At 38.3% G+C, this 16,583-nt stretch overlaps 1 protein-coding gene across 3 annotated transcripts in view; it reads right to left on the bottom strand.

Annotated features, from left to right (window-relative positions):
- Window positions 1-16,583, bottom strand: part of cacna1bb (calcium channel, voltage-dependent, N type, alpha 1B subunit, b) — a 245,563-nt gene that overhangs the window by 88,814 nt on the left and 140,166 nt on the right. For all 3 annotated transcript variants that reach the window (XM_041810708.1, XM_041810710.1, XM_041810709.1), the window contains exons 16-21: window positions 15,644-15,775; window positions 5,491-5,563; window positions 5,063-5,180; window positions 4,093-4,160; window positions 3,908-4,014; window positions 831-893 (exon numbers count right to left, since the gene is read on the bottom strand). In XM_041810708.1, the coding sequence (XP_041666642.1) occupies window positions 831-893; window positions 3,908-4,014; window positions 4,093-4,160; window positions 5,063-5,180; window positions 5,491-5,563; window positions 15,644-15,775 (561 nt within the window). The remainder of the gene's footprint in view (window positions 1-830; window positions 894-3,907; window positions 4,015-4,092; window positions 4,161-5,062; window positions 5,181-5,490; window positions 5,564-15,643; window positions 15,776-16,583) is intronic.

The raw sequence follows: 16,583 nt of genomic DNA, 5'->3' as shown, positions 1-16,583 counted from the left end.
GGGAGACCAGGGGTCAATTACCAGTACACTTATACACTTTCAAATAACTCTTGTGCAACCAGTGGAGAAATCCAATGCTAGCCGCCAGGAAGACAAAAGGTTAAAACATCAGCAACCACAGCTGCCCTGAGTGCAGCTGTTGTAAATGCAACACAAACATTAAAACTAAAGAAGAGCAAGAGAGAGGTGCAGAATAGCAGAACAGTGCAGAAAAAAATCTTAAAGGTTCATAAGGTCTGGTAACCTCAATTAATATTTAAGAAGTAAAACCTTTTTTGTTTCCAGGAAAAAAATTAATGATGTGGGAAGGACATTCTGTAAAGAAAAACGTTTTTTTTAAACATATGCCTTAGAGCATGTAAAAATGCATGCATGAATGTGATCAGAATCATAAATACATTTCACTTTACCAGCAGACAAAACAGACTACAACGCTGCTTTATGGAGGTCCAGAGGGGGAAAAAAATAAGAAAGTTAGAGGAAAGGAGAGAAAAATGAAAGGAATATATAGAGTAGGACAGCAAAGGAAACAGTAAAAGAAACAAGGAGAGAAGATGTAAAGACAAAAACAAGAGGGGGACTGAAAAGAAGCATGGAGGAGAGGAGGAAAGTACAAGTAAAAAGAGCACACAGAAAAAAGAGAGAGAAAAGAGAGCATACAGGGAAAACTGATAAAACAGACATCTACCAGAAGGGATAGATGAAGGGCAGGAGAGGAGCAGAATAGAGGAGGAGAGGTTTGAAGAGGCACAAAGAGCATAAAACAAAGAGGAGAGGAGATCAAGAAAAGGAGAAGAGGAGGACAATATTGTAACAGAGAGTGAACTCACGGTGACTGAATGCTGTTGATGGACGACCTGCGAGAGATTGCATCTCGATTTTGCTTTACAAAACTGTACATGCAGAACAAAAACAAAAGAAAAAATGAGACACAGATGTGAAGGGGACAGGTGGACTGTCAGGTTTTTCTGTCTTTAAGTCCACCGGTCCCCTCCTGAATACAGCAAAGAACCAATCAGTGCAGCTACTTCAAAAACACAACAACAACTGAAGTGTGTTTGGACATTTTCAGAACCACAAAAACTTAAACATGTGCAGGATTTTCATTCCAAAACCCAAATACCATTTAGAACACTTTTTGGGAACTTGACAAGTTAAATTGTTAGTTTTTAATTCATTTATGGAGCTTAATAAATATTGGCAAAGTTCTCTGGGTCATACACCCTGTAAAGGTTTTGTAATGAAACCCTGTTCCTCAGAAACAGCACACACAATGCACATAAAACAGTCCTTTCAAAATAAAACAACTTACAGTGGAGGATCACTTTCTAAAATGTGTTAATTAAATTATCCTTAAGACGCAAAATCAATCAATAAAAACACAATATCACAGTAATGGCAGTGAAAAGGAAAGGTTTGAAATCACTGAACCTAGATTTAATCATTCTCCATGGTCTAACTGACCCGTTTCTTTTTTAAGAGGACGGCAACGGAGGACATTGAAGGTGGTCATTTTGTTAAATTGATTAAAGATTGTCACATATCTACAACACGCAATCAAATCTTAACAATATGCATTTTTCATTTTCACATTTTAACAGTTGGAAATTAAAGGAAATCCAGTGATATGTATTCCGGCTTTGAATCATCAATATGAATAACAATGTTCCAGTTTTTCACACCAGCTTTCTCTGACCCACTCATTATTTCATTGTTCATGCAGAGTCTAAAAATAGACTGAATTTAGACGAGCTATTAATTAACACAATGACTCAAGATGTCCGACCTGTCAATCACAGGCTGGTGGTGGAGAGGGGGCGGGTCAAAAGATGCTGTTTGACAGGAGCTTTCTGTGCATATAAACACATTACTGTTGTCATTACTTCAGTTAAGGTGTGATATTTTAACGCTGAAGATTTAAGTTTTATTTCAGCTTATCCCGCGGGCTCTTGTTGCCTCTCTGGATTGTTGTATCTCTTTGTGCTCCTATTTATTCTTACCTTTGTTTACAACTATGAAAACTCCAATTTTTGTCATGCTAAGGATAATCTAGTCAAAAAATATTTCAGAAATTTCCTGAGAAAAAAGTCAATAATAATGACAAAGAAAGTCAAAATAATTTAGGATTCAATATAAAAAATGATAATTTAGACATACCTTATAATTTTGACTGTTGATCTCATAATTCAACTTTATAACTCTCTACTATCTCATAAATCGACATTTATGTCATGATTTTGATTGTTTGGAACAATTTTGCCTTTTTTACCCTATTATTTGATTTTAAATTTTGACTTTCCTATAATAATGGTTTATTATGTCTCTATTTTGGCTTCATACCTCAGAATTTCAACTTTACATCTCATAATTTTGACATTTAATTAATGATTTGGATCTTTTACATGTTTAGTCATTATTTTGACTTTTTATCTCATGATAATGATCTTTATCATAACTTTGACATTCTTTTAATTATGACTTAAGTCATCATTTTGACTTTATAACTCAGAATGTTGGCTTTTTCTCATTTCACTTTATTTCATAATTTTTATATTTTATCTCAGAGTTTTGACTGCCTCATTATTTCAACTGTTAATCTCATACTCACGACTTTTTATCTTATAACAATAACAACAAATAACTTTGTCTCATAAATACAACTTATCTCATAATTATGACTTTTATCTCAAAATTTTCAGTAGTAATTCAAAGTTAATCTTCGGGGTTGTTCAGCAAGTTCAGGTAACCTCCTTTCTCCTTAACTACCTAAAATATTTTCAGAATTTTGTCCTAAAATTGTCTCTTTGTAATTTCCATGTCTGCCCACTCATTTAGACATCTCTCCACAGTCCTAGGGAACCTATTAAAGTCTACAATTCAGTTTCTTACTTTATATTGTGGTTTATAATTATTTTTGATGCTAAATATACCAAAGCAAGGATATTTACACATCCTTTTCACCTCTTTGCTCTCTAAAAGTTTTTGTGATGAGCCTTTTAAATGCATTCTACTTCAGACAGACATAAACATCATCTTTAAGCCCTGTTAAATGAAAATCTGTTCAGTTTGAGGAGCTGCTACTTAAAAGCAGAGTCACTGTCATACTATTATTTACTCTGAAATTTCTAAAGCAACTTTGTACTTTATTCTTACTTTGGGCATGCACTTTGTGGATTAAATGACATTATGGCAGCAATCTGAAAAGATTCTTTTTAAAATCCCTCTGAAACTTCAGTATTGTTGAGAAAAAAAGTTCCAAAACCAGAGGGTTTTCAGTGAATTATGTTGCAGTTTATCAGTCAAATGTCATAAAACTGGCGACTCAGATGCTGGCTCAGGTCTTTAAGGTAGAACGACACCAGTGTCTTATCAAGTCTAAGGTAAATACACATGGACGCAGCATCAGGTCTTAATGGGTTAAGAGGATACTGTCAAAAAGGTTTAACAAAACTTTCCAAATCTCTCAGATCTTTGTGATCATTTAACATTAGCTGAAAAGAAACACTGCCAAAAATGATAAAAAATCTAAAAGGGGACCCTCGTTGGAGGTTATTTTAAAACTGAAAGACTGCTCTTTACTGCTGAGAAAAAAGTATCTACCCCTGTTCTTTAAAATTAAAGACAATCATCAAATAAAGAAATAAGTTTTAAAAAAATGGTACGGAGTTGAATAGTTTTTTTTTTTTATGTTAGGGTACTATTACTGATGAAGGTAACCAACTATAGTAATAAACGAGGAGTGTGTCAAAGTGGTGTAGATGAGTCCAGAGCGTACATTAACTCAATTACTGAGATGCAGAAACACTTCAAACTTAAAGGAGTAGACTTGAGACAAAGAATTAATGAAAAAGAGAGATTAATCTGTGAGATTTACAGGGTTAGAGAAAAGAAATGCTCGCAAACTTACGCAGCAATGGAGATGTTGGCCGCTGACATCGGGCTCACTTCCTTTACCTCCAAAGCTTTCTGCAGGGCGAGCTTCTTATTGGCTGCCTCCTCTTGCTCCTCTTCATCCTAAAGCAAGGGAAAGGTTCCAAAAATCTGCACTGCAGACTTTATAAACTGTAAGTATAACCACCTGGCCATACTTACCTTAGTTAGCTCCTGTGCGTTTGCAAGGTTATCGACAGCGATAGCCAAGAATACATTCAGGAGGGTGTCTGAATAATAACAGGACTAAGAAAAATAACAGATTTTAGTCTATATTATACTGCGATAAAATGCAAGAGGCAGTGCCTGAATGTGTTCTACCATCTGAGGGCAGGGCTTGAACTTTATTTTACCCATTGTGAGAGAACAGTTCATTAAGCTGCATTTCAACCAAATTGTTGGGTTTAGTTTGGTATATTATTTTCTTTTCCAGCTGTGAAAAGTACCAGAATAATTGATCTGAATTGGCCTTGTTTTTTGGCACCCTTTTTTTGGGATATCAGGCCTACCTTTCTGGCTGCAATCCAATGATTGGTTAAACACAAACCCTACTATGTTATGTACAAAGATGAACAGCTTTTCCCCTCATTTTGACCCAAACATGCTTTCAAAGGAAGCAGTGATTTAGCAAATGAACCTTGTGGGGTAGTGGTTAGATGAAAAGGACTGCTCAATTTAAGTCGCTAGCTGTAGTGATGTGTTATTTGTGAACAAGCCTGTTAAAAGTTGGCACATTAATATGGAAAGAAAAGAGCTAGCTCCTGTTTCCCGTTTCCCTTGTATTCCATTTTTGTTGTTGTTTAACAAACATGAAATAGCCAAAATGATGCCAATGAAAAAACCCTTTTGGGAGCCAAAAGACCAGCTCTTATTACAGAGCCACTAGGAGAAAATGATTAAGTGCTGTCAAAACTAAGATAAGTTTCAACTGATTTCAGGTTTCAAAGTTAAGTACACTCATCAATTGATATTTGTTATATAATGTGTTGTTGAAAGACTCTATTTTCACTCAATGCAAATCATCAAAAGCAGCAAGAAGGTCTTCACTGGTAATATGTCCCAGCTGAAAGAATCCTCTCATTCTGATCCTGCTCCTCATGAACATACTACAGTTTTAAAACAGCGAGGATACAGTTTCCAAAGAGCGTGAGGACGATAAAGTAGACAGAGGAGAACATGCCACGGCGCACGCCTCCTTGAGACTCGATCCCATGGTACATCACGGCGTTCCAGTCTTCACCAGTGAGAATCTGAGGAAGACAAGAGAGTCACAGACGTGCTGCAAGGCTCCAAGCTAATCTCCCAGTGTAGAATTAAATTACCTCAAAGAGTGAAGGGTTATGAGCACGGACTAATTGAGGAATTATCAGCGAGCTCATTAGGGGACAGAAGGTACACAGACCAGTCATTCTTCCTAATTAAAATGACTGATAGCGATCTCTTTCTTTCCATTCACAGTCAATATTTGCTCATTTATTGAGATGGTGTGAAGTGAACCTTGTCAGTGTGTAAGAGCCAGTGTGGAGGTGTGTATTAAAAGTGTGTGTAGTGGTGTCTTACTTGAAACACGGTGAGGATGGCTGCAGGGAAGGTGTCAAAGTTTGTTGTTGGCGTCTCATCTTCAAAGTTAAACCTAAGATAATGAGAAGAACACATAACAAAGACTGAACACATGAAACAACATAATTAAAACAGAAAATCATTTTGACTTATAATGTTAGAGCAAGTGCTGAACTGTTGAACTCTGGATCCAGAATCCCAGTCCCACATGAACACAAACCAACACATATAATTTAGTGCATGTGAAACCCCTGTTTATCAAAAAGCATTTTAAAAAGTTTTCATTTTTCCCCAAGCATGCTGGGGTTCCCTACAATACAGTTTTCCTCCCTCATTTTGTCAAAAACATAGATTAAAAAAACAGATAAATATTTTTTGGGAATCAGCCATGTGGTAGATCATGAGGCAGGATGAGACAGATGGCCAACTCCAGACTGTCATGTGTCAAAGTCAAAGCCACAGGGAATACTGACCCTCTAGTTTTGAGCATACTACTAGAGAAACTTAGCAGTGATGCCTGTGGTCAGGAAGTTTCTCTTCCTTTGGCTTCATTCCTCACTGTGTGCTTCAGCTTACCAGGAAATCTCTTTTAAAATAGCTGTATCAGACTCTGACTGATGGGTTTGAGATTCTAGGTATTTCAAACTCCAGTTATTTAAGTTTCTCCTTGACTGCTTTTCTTATCTTGACATTTGACAGCTTCAACACCACAGAAGAAGAACTGCTATCAGATGACAAGGGAAGAAAAACAAGGAAGTCTGGATGTGCCAGGGAGATGAGCAAGTCTGACAACAAATAAACATCCTCTCTTAGGTGTTGATGCCACTGCACATCAAACTACAGCAGTTAGTGTGAAGCACATAGATAAAACTTACATATGGTGCCAGTATGTTTTTATTCCTGAGTGCAAAGTTAAAAGCACTTCAATAGAAGGGGAAAATAAATGCTAGAAAGCACAAACATGAAAAACAAAGATTAAGAGTGTATGAATGAGTACAGAGATCCAGTTTAATTTTAAAAGCATGAGCTATATTGTTTCATCTACTTCTTGCCTTTCCAAACACAAAAGATGGTTATCATAACTTCTAATGCTGTTGCTTTAGACACAAAAATCCTGTCATGTCAGGACAGTGACTACTTGTACACAGCGGATTTCATCTTTCTACAGTAAAACTTGCTGAGTGGAATATGTATAGGTACTTATTTTTTCAAGTGGTATTGTTCAGTGAAAATTACAAAATATTCCTCAACAGCTTTATAGCAATTACATGATAAAGAGGATCTGAGAAAACATGTTTCACTGCTGAGCAGCAAGAGATGAACATGATAGAGATATCAGACTGATCACCAGTGACAGCTACTCCACCAATCATTGCATCATGTATGATAAAGTTGGTTAGTCTTCATTAGTTAGACGTAATAGACACTGGCTGCTATTTATTTATTCATAAAGCTCTGACTGGAAATCTGCCTTCCTGCATCACGTCTTTCTTAAATTGGGCTAGAGCTCATGACCAGACTTGAACATGTTATTGGCTAATGCTTGAGTGCTATAAGCAAATACTAAAATTGGAAAAACAACATTTATCTTTTGTGCTACACACTGATAGAGTATTGTTAAAATCAACACAAGTAAAGATGGGGCACTTCAAAAACCATGATTATTGATGACTGAACCCATGAATCTAACTTTTCCTTAATGTGCAGTGGAAGGAATTTCCATAAAAGCATCAAAAGATTCAGAGAATATGGAGAAATCTAGTTACACAAACTGTGGCTTGCTTTAACTTTAACTTTATTACCTCTAGCTAAAGCTACTATAGCTTCACAAGCTATGTAGTTAGCATAAATAAGTAAGCCAATTTAGCCTTAGCAAGGTTAGCTGTGTTGGAGTGTTTTCATGGAGGACAAGTGTTTTTAGTGTAAGCAGACTGCTTACTCTGCTTCAGATAAAGTTAAGCTAAAGTTAAGCTATTGTAGCTCCTTTTCCTTAGGTTAGGAACATTAGCTACTGAGCTAGGCTACATAACTTGGGTTGCTAGAATAGCTTCCTTCGCTTTAAATAAAGCTACATAAACTACATAGTTACGTCACCTAAGTAGCTTATATAGCTAACATAACTTAGTTACATAATTTAACATAACATAACTTGATTATTTTTAACTTTCGTTACATGAGCTACCTAGCTCTATTTCCTAAGTAGCTTACATAGCTAACAGAGCTTTGTTAGTTTTAGATTTTGCTACATTAGCCACCTAGCTATGTTATCTCAGTACCTTATATGGCTAACATAGTCGCGTTAGCTTTAGATTTTGATTATGAACACCTACATAGCTAATGTAGCATTGTAAGCTTTAGCCTCAGCTAGGTTAGCTGGTTAGTGTTCACATGGAGGAATAGCTTTTTCGCTTAAGCAGATTGTTTAACTGGCTTCATCAAGTCTTCTGTAGAAAGGTTTGCTGGTCAGGTTTTTAACTTTAAACTTCTGGAAGCATAACTCTGCACCCTGTGGTAAGGAGTGTTTTTTTCTTTTAACCAGATGACCCATTAAGATCAAGATCTCTTTCACAGAGGTGACCTTGCCAAAACGTCAGCAGCACACACCATAATAACAGTACATAATAATACAGAGCGTGATATTTTTAAAACATAAAGTGTTTTCAAAACAAACTTTTGTCTTCAAAAGTTTGAGGAAAGATCCTATCACTTAAATACTTACAAGGAAAAAGCCAGGCCTCTAAAACTATATTTGTTCCCAGTTTAGTTTAGAAGAAATTGATTTGCCTCAACCTGAACTCCATCGAACACCTTTGAGATGAACTGAACCCTTAACTCTGACCCCAGCTTTATCACCCAACATCAGTGGTCAAAAGCAATAAAGCAGTCTAGGCTAGATGGACCAAAACCTGGCATCTGGGCCCCAAAGTCTCCCAAAAAGTCTTCTGGATGAATGGAGGCTTTTGCTGCAGCAGGTTCATCTCCATAGTTTTAGAACTTAAATGTTTTACAATGAGTTTATAATTATAATCAGCAGGTTTTCACATGCTTCAAGGCCAGGTAACAAATCACTAAGCCCTAATATTATGATAATAAAGCAGCATGTGTTACTTTGGCTCTATCATTTATGGTTGGTTGGGGGTAAAGGTAAAGAGAGAGGAGAAGGGGGAGGGGTGGCTAATTCAATAAGCCTTTCCTCCCTTGGCATGTCATACTCTCTCTCCTGATGTTTCCCTCCCTCTACCTTTGTCCCTCTCTTTCTCATTACTGAATCCCACCTCAACAACTGTTCTCTCCACCCATTTTTCATCACTGTATTACCCTTTTCCCCAGCCTTTTCCTTTCCCTTCTTTTCCTTACTTTACTTTATTTCCTTCTTTTTTTTCTCTTCTCTTTTCCTGGGGATTAGCGGGCCCATAGCAGCGAGCGGTGGTGGCTTTTTGCATCTGTGCCTATGTGCTCCAACCTCTGTTTACTCTGATAATAGGGATTGGGAGTGTGCTGTTCAGCTTCCGAGCAGCATCCACGGGGACTTCATTAAATCATTTCTGAAAACATGAGTCACATGATGCCAAACTCCCTGCCCTAACCCTCCCCGTATCAATCCTTCAGACAATAGCAGCAGGTCCATATTGTGTAGGTGAATGTAGCACAAATCTCTGGAAGCACACGAGTGCACTGAAGATAACGGCTGTGTGATATTAGAAAACAACAGCTGCAGAGCACTGGGAGCTGTGACATGAATTGGGACACTCGTGGCCTCCTGCAGTCTTATGAGAAATGAAACTGGCTTTTACTGTATGAAGAAGGGGCTCAATAGAAGGTGACAGCCTACTGTGAATATGGGGGCTTATATTAAGCAGCCCCATCTGAGCCACAGACCTTTTATTGTTCCGACTCCATAAAAAATTGCGAGCAAATTCCTGCACACAGTCAAACTTGCAAAAAACATATTTGCTGTCCATGTCTAGGTCCTCAATGTTCATTGTCTGTTAAAGTGGCAGGCCATCTCAATTCAGAGGTATCTAAAAGTCTTTTACCAATCAACATCATCATATACAATATAAGGAATAAACTGATAAAAAAGAACATGCTTGTGCCCTAATACAAGGATTACTACTCAAGGAAAAGTCCCAATAATGCATTCATGTGCTGTTGATAAGTTACGTCACCTACCACATGGCCCTTAGCTGCCACCAGACCCAGACTGTGCGTATGCAAGCTCCAGGAAGTGACTACACTAATACTCCCTACCCTACCACATGGCCCCTAACTGCCCCAATGAACAAAATGCAACTATTCCTGGTGTCAACAATTCATGTGAAAAAAATGATGACACAAGAAAAGATAGAGAGAGTGAAGAGGAACAAAGAGAAGTCTGAAGGGAGAGCTAAAAACAAGGGATGGACAGAGTGCTAAGGACATGGGAAGCAGAAGTTCTGGTAGCCAGAAGTTAAGAAAAGAACAACAGAGGTTCTGAAACAACTGTCTGAGGAAGGCCTACATTACTGCTTTGATCAGTGGAAGACCTGAATGCAGTGGTGTGTTGATGCAGAAGGGGCATACACTGAAGGAGAAAGACATTCAAAAATGTTTGTGTTCAAGAAAAGTTCGTTACAGCATTAGCCTTGTTTTTTACTAACCATACCTCATAGATATATACACTAACAGACCACTTTATTAGGTACACCTGTTGAATTGCTTGTTAATACAAATAGCTAATCAGCCAATCACATGGCAGCAACTCAATGCATTCAGGCATGCAGACATGGTCAAGACGACTTGCTGAAGTTAAAACCGAGCATCAGAATTGGGAAGAAAGGGGATTTAAGTGAACATGGCATGGTTGTTGGTGCTAGACGGGCTGGTTGGAGTATTTCAGAAACTGCTGATCAACTGGGATTTTCACACACAACCAGCGTTTACAGAGATTGATCCTATTCAGAGAAAATATCCAGTGAGCAGCAGCTGTGTGGACGAAAATGTCTTATTGATGTCAGAGGTCAGAGGAGAATGGGCAGACTGGTTTGAGATGATAGAAAGGCGACTCAAATAAGCACTCATTGCAACCAAGGTATGCATAATACCATCTCTAAACAGACAACATGTCTAACCTTGAAGCAGATAGGCTACAGCACTAGAAGACCACGCTGGGTGCCACTCCTGTCAGCTAAAAAAAAAAATCACCAAAACTGGACAATAGAAGATTGGAAAAATGTTGCCTGTTCTGATGAGTCATTCAAGTGCAATATTCAGATGGTAGGGTCAGAATTTGGCATAAACAACATAAAAGCATAGGTCTATCCTGCCTTGTATCAACTTTTCAGGCTGGTGTTGGTAGTGTAATTGTGTGGAGGATGATTTCATAACCCACTTTGTGCACTTAGTACCGACTGAGCATCATCTTAACACCACAGCCTACCTGAGCATTGTTGCTGACCATGTCCATTTCTTTATGACCACAGTGCACCCATCTTCTGATGAATACTTCCAGCAGGACAATGCACCATGTCACAGAGCTCAAATCATCTCAAACTGGCTTCTCAAACATGACAATAACTTCTCTGTAATCCAATGATATCCACAGTCACCAGGTCTCAGTCCAATAGAGCACCTTTGGACATAATGGAACGGGAGATCAGCATCGTGGATGTGCAGCTGAAAAATCTGAACTAACTGCGTGATGCTATCATGTCAATATGGACCAATATCTCTGAGGAATGTTTCCTACACCTCGTTGAAACAAAGGCATAAAGAATTAAGACAGTTCTGAAGGGAAAGGGGGTCCAACCCGGTGCTAGCTAAGTGTACTTAATAAAGTGGTCAGTGAGTGTATATTGTGTTTTGCAATATACCCTAAAAATATTGTATAATTAGTTTTAGGCCATAACGCCCAGCCCTCAAGCAGAGAATAGTGAAGAACAAAGGAGAGGAATGGTTTTCTCTTACCAACTGGCATTATTTCTCCTCACCCAAATCCATTGGCTAGTTTTAACAGCTTTATGTGACATCTCCATTCAAAAACTCTGTACCTGTACTCTCAGCTCTCTCAGTAATGATTGCTGATCTTGCTACAAACATCACACTTCTACCAAATGAACCCTAACTCTCCATCCTCACTATTCCACCTCTTTTCCTAAATCTGCACTATAAGCTTTTCTTTTTAAATGCTTCTTCCACAGAATCCACAGTCAGTTCTACAAAATAAACTCGCTGACCATAACACTATGTCTATAAATACATAAATTCGAGTCAAGGAGCCATAGCAATAAAATCGTATTACAAACAGATGTCATAGAAAATAATGGATTAAATAAAGATTTAAGAAAAGTGGCATGAAATCTTCTAATTCTTATAAATCAATAGTTGTTCTGATATTTAAAAAATCCCAAGTTGAAACACAGAGAAACAGAAAAAATGTCAGCACACAGGAATATAAAAAGACACTGAAATTTCAGAATTCAATCCTTCCTGTGTCCAAAGTCAGACAGTCTGCACCTTTAAAGCTGAGATAAAATGCAGCAGAAAAATCATTATTCTATTACAGTAACTCTTGCAGGTTTCCTCTGAGATTATCACCTTTTTTTCACAGTCCGTGATGTCCTGCGGGTCTTAACAGGGACACAGTATTCAGCCTCAGGCTGTTTACTTTTTTAATTCTCACAATTTCACCAGGAGATTACTTTACGAGTTCAGAGAAAGTGGAGCATAGTCTCTCAGCTGATATGGTAAATTACAAAGCATACCTCCTACTTCATAAGAAGATGTAAAATCTTCTGTTGAAGGATTATTTGTTTAATGAGGATTATTTCTCATTAACACATTGAATGTGATTTCTTTAGACTTCTTTCCACCATTTCCTGAGACAAAAAGTGACATTATCTGCAAGCAAGAGAAGAAGAGCTGTTTTCTTTAGCATACTTGGGGTATTTGACTCCATAAAATGGCAAAAATCTGTTTTTTTTACGCCTTTCTTTCATTTGTAGACAAGAGGACAAGAGCGTGCCTAGAAGAAGCGTGACTATGAGTATAGATTTGATTACTAAGATGCCTGCAGTGTTTTGCTGGCTGGAAGCACCATGTGGATGTCAGACTCATCTCACACTTGTCCATCATCAGATAGAAATGTGATGCTAATGATGGCACACACTGTTGTAGCACTAGTTGCTATGGCAACAGCCTGCAGCTTCAAAGACATCCAGTTGTGCAGCGGCGTTTGTGAAGGCCGTCAGTCAAAGGAGATGTGACTTCCTGATAAAGCGGCGGTTCATCTGAGAGAGTACGCCGACTGATAAAGCTGTGAAACAACACCGCTGTGGACTTTAAACTGAAACTATCAGAGTTCAGGGCTTCAAATAAAAGGTTAGGAAAAATTGTGACTGACTCATTGGTCATAACTAAGAGTGGACCTTGACCTTTAAAGTAGACCGATTCTATTTGAATTTATAGTAGGAAAAGGTAGGCTGTTCATATGAAGATTCAGCAATGTTGAAGCAATCTCAGAACCCATCACCTGTCTGTTCCTACGTGAGGCTGTGGGTGCTAAAGCTGGTGTTTACATCAGATTAAAGCCCATTGGGGCAGCAAAGTAGTCATCATTAAGAACAACTATACATGAATCCAGAGAAACACTGGAAGTTTACTAGCCACCATTAATGCTGATGGACTCTTGCCAGTTAAGCAATGCATCCTAATGAAAGTTGACTTGTAAAGTGAACATTTCTTCCTTTTCCATGACTTTCAATTTTACTTTATTTTACCCAACAAGTTACAGGACATGGCACACAACATATGGATTTCACAGCTGATTTACAAATTGTCACAAACTTAAGATATGTAGTAATGAGCAACTGTTAAAAAAAACTATGTTTTTGCAAGTACATACACACATACAGTTTTATATTATTATGCTAACTAATTTGAATAGAATGTCATTAAACAGTCTTTAATTTTTTTTTTACAGACTCCAGGTTTTATGTTTGTCAACATTGTTTATTCAGATATTATGACACGTAACTGCTAAGCACATAAAGATATGAACGGCCAATATGTCCAGCTGGAAAATATGCCAGTTGCTAAATAAATGGCAAATAATTACCTATTTCATATTTTATTTACTAAAGAAGCATTAGTTAATGGTTGAATAGTTCTAATACAAACTTGAAGTCATTTTTCTGTGACCTACATTTTTTGTGAGAGCATACTCCTTCCTGCTCAGTGCTCAGGTTTATTGATCTACGTAAGCTGCACATGGCAAATTAAATATTCATGATATCAACACGAACTAGGGGGTAGTTGACAGAAAAAACTCTATGCAGGATAATCGGCAGTATGGAAGGATTTTAAATCACTGAAGGATTCAGCGAATGATAAAGCATAAACACGGAGGATTGAAGACAGCTGAGTGACATAAACATGAAGAAGTTGCAGCTGAGTGAGGAGACTGGGTTAGACCCGGGGATAATGCTGTATTGGACTTTGAAGAGTAGGTAAATCTACCTGTGGCCAATTCTCAAAAATATGGGACTGTATTTAAAACAGATTCAAGTCACGCAGGAAGGAACAGATCTTTTTGCCATGATCGGGGCTATCCAGACTAACAGCAGTGAAAACAGAACTTCAGCTGCTGGAGGGATAAACAAGACAAGGACATCACTAAACTATCAACAGGGGAGGTTTTTTCTTCAACTATTTCAAGAGCAAGGATAGCTGAATTTTAAAGTTGTAAGCTGACGGCAGTTGCAGCTGAATACATCAGTTTATGAGGATCAAAATCGTCAATAGGTAAGCAACAAAGTTCATTTAAAATGCACAGTGTCTGACATTATTCGGCTGCTGGTTAGCGATTTGGTACAACAATTTGTTGGTGTTTTCTGTGAAGGGTATCTGGCTGTTGTAAGCTGTTAATGGTGGCTAATGAGCTAAGGGCTAACTGGGAGTTAACGTGAAGCTACGTGTTGTTTAATGTGTCAAACATAACAAACGGCACACGTGAGGAACAGCTAGTAACACTTTATGATGTTTTCTATTTGACTTACATGCAAATAAAAGATACATTTCAGAATGTCTCCCCTCATCTGGCTAGATGATGCTAGGTGCTAGGAGGCCTGCAGGAGTAATATGCCATATTGATCACCTCCATGCCAGGTAAATCAGTTACACCTACTCAATGTGTGTAGACATTTTCTGATGATTATTGCAGCGTAGAGATCCTTTAGAGCTGTAAAGTGCTAACCTTCCTCTGTTCCCTGTTCAGTCCTGAGAGCTGTTTACCACTTCCTGCCCCCTGTCAAGCACTCAGGATCACATGATTCCAAACAACCAATTTTTAGCAAATCACGTAGCTGCTCTTTGGTCACATGTCTTAATAACAATAAGATCATCTAAAATGTGCTGCCATTACATCTAGTCTTAATGCTTCAGGCACACCAGCGGCTCATCCTGTCATAAAGGTATTTAAAGGCATCTGACCTTAATGGTTTTAAAATGTTTTCTAGATGATCTTTTGTTTTTTTTACACCAACTGCTCATATTTCTTGTACTGCTGAACCTCATGTTCTTGACAAAAAAAAGTTGAAATAAATTCAAAATATCCTTCAAAGGCTTTAAGGCATAAAAGTTTTGATTTCTACCCTTCTGAAAACAGTCTTCAAGTTCATAAAGCCAGGCTACACTAACGGGCTATAGAGCAGTAAATACTGTATGATGTAAAATATGGATAAAAGAGATCAGAGTTGACCACCTGGCTGCAGCACTGTTTGTGTGATCTGAAGTGATATGTAAAGGGAAACAGAAAATAAAAAATGTGTGTTTGCGTGGCGTCAGACAGGGCTGGATGCCTGCCTTTTGATTAACTGCAGTCAGCTAAGAATCAGGAGGTGTTCCTGTCATTAGATGACATGGAGCTCCTGCTGAGAGTGATATCAAAGGGCTGCAGTTGAGGCTGCTGTTGTGCCAGCTACCTGCTGCGTCAACATGTCTGTCACCACCGCCACGCCGAGACAGAGATCACACACCGGGGGGAGGAGGAGGAGGAGGGTCAGATGGAGGGATAAGATAAAGGAGAAAGGGATTCTGATTCTGTGGCGGGGGAGGAAGGAGAAAAGAAGGGAGGAGCGGTCAGAGAGCAGCAGGATATGTTACAGAGATTACTCACTGTCCTCCGAAGAGCTGCATGCCCAGCAGAGCAAAGACCACGATGAACAGAAAGAGGAGGAAGAGCAAGCTGATGATGGACTTCATGGAGTTCAGGAGGGAGACGACAAGGTTTCTCAGGGAGTTCCAGTACCTGAGAGGAGGTGGCAAACATGGGCAGATGAATGTTTATTTCCATTAAACACTGCTCTACAGAACAACCAAAACATTAAAAACAGATACAGAAGAGGAAAAAGGGGAGCAAATGGCAGTGGGAGCTGTGGGTGGCATAAAAACAAATCAATGAGTCAGGGTCTGCAGTGCCAGTTTTAGTGAATCACAGGATTATAGCTTATCTAATGAAATAAAAGGACTGCCATCAAACTCTAACAGGATCATCAGATCAAGACAGAATAGAATTGAGAAAGCCTTGAGTCATAATGGAGCTCAAAAAGCTTTCAAACTTAAACATGCCTTGTTGAAAAAGAATTCACTTCAAGACTGAGTGTTTCAAAGGAAGTTTACTTAATGATAGGAGAGGAGTAGATCCATCAAAGGTTGCTGGCAATGTTTGGTTCATTAATTGTTTATCCAATTTAGACCTAAAGTTGCATAAATAACCCCCTCTCAAGCCTGAGAATGGGTTAAAAACAACCTCCACTAACCGTAGGGTTTTTGAAAAACTCCACAATAGATATTAGATATTTATTTATGTAAATTCTATTAGATATTTACATAAATCTTTATTTCTCAGCCTCAAATGCAGACAGAGACATGAAATCAAAAAAACTTAAGGCATGGATCCTTGGTTTTAACTGCTAATAAATGTCTTAGCCCTGAAGTATGTGGATGTTTTTTAAATCATCAATCTACTCTTCAAACAAGTATTTGTCCACTGAGCCCTGGCTGCTGGGGCCAAATTCACATAATCTGGGTTGTTGCCATTGTTCTTTTTGTCGTCT

This window comes from Cheilinus undulatus, linkage group 17 (genome assembly GCF_018320785.1).
Source record: "Cheilinus undulatus linkage group 17, ASM1832078v1, whole genome shotgun sequence".
Classification (NCBI taxonomy): Eukaryota; Metazoa; Chordata; class Actinopteri; order Labriformes; family Labridae; genus Cheilinus; species Cheilinus undulatus.
This window is presented reverse-complemented; position numbering and strand designations above follow the sequence as displayed.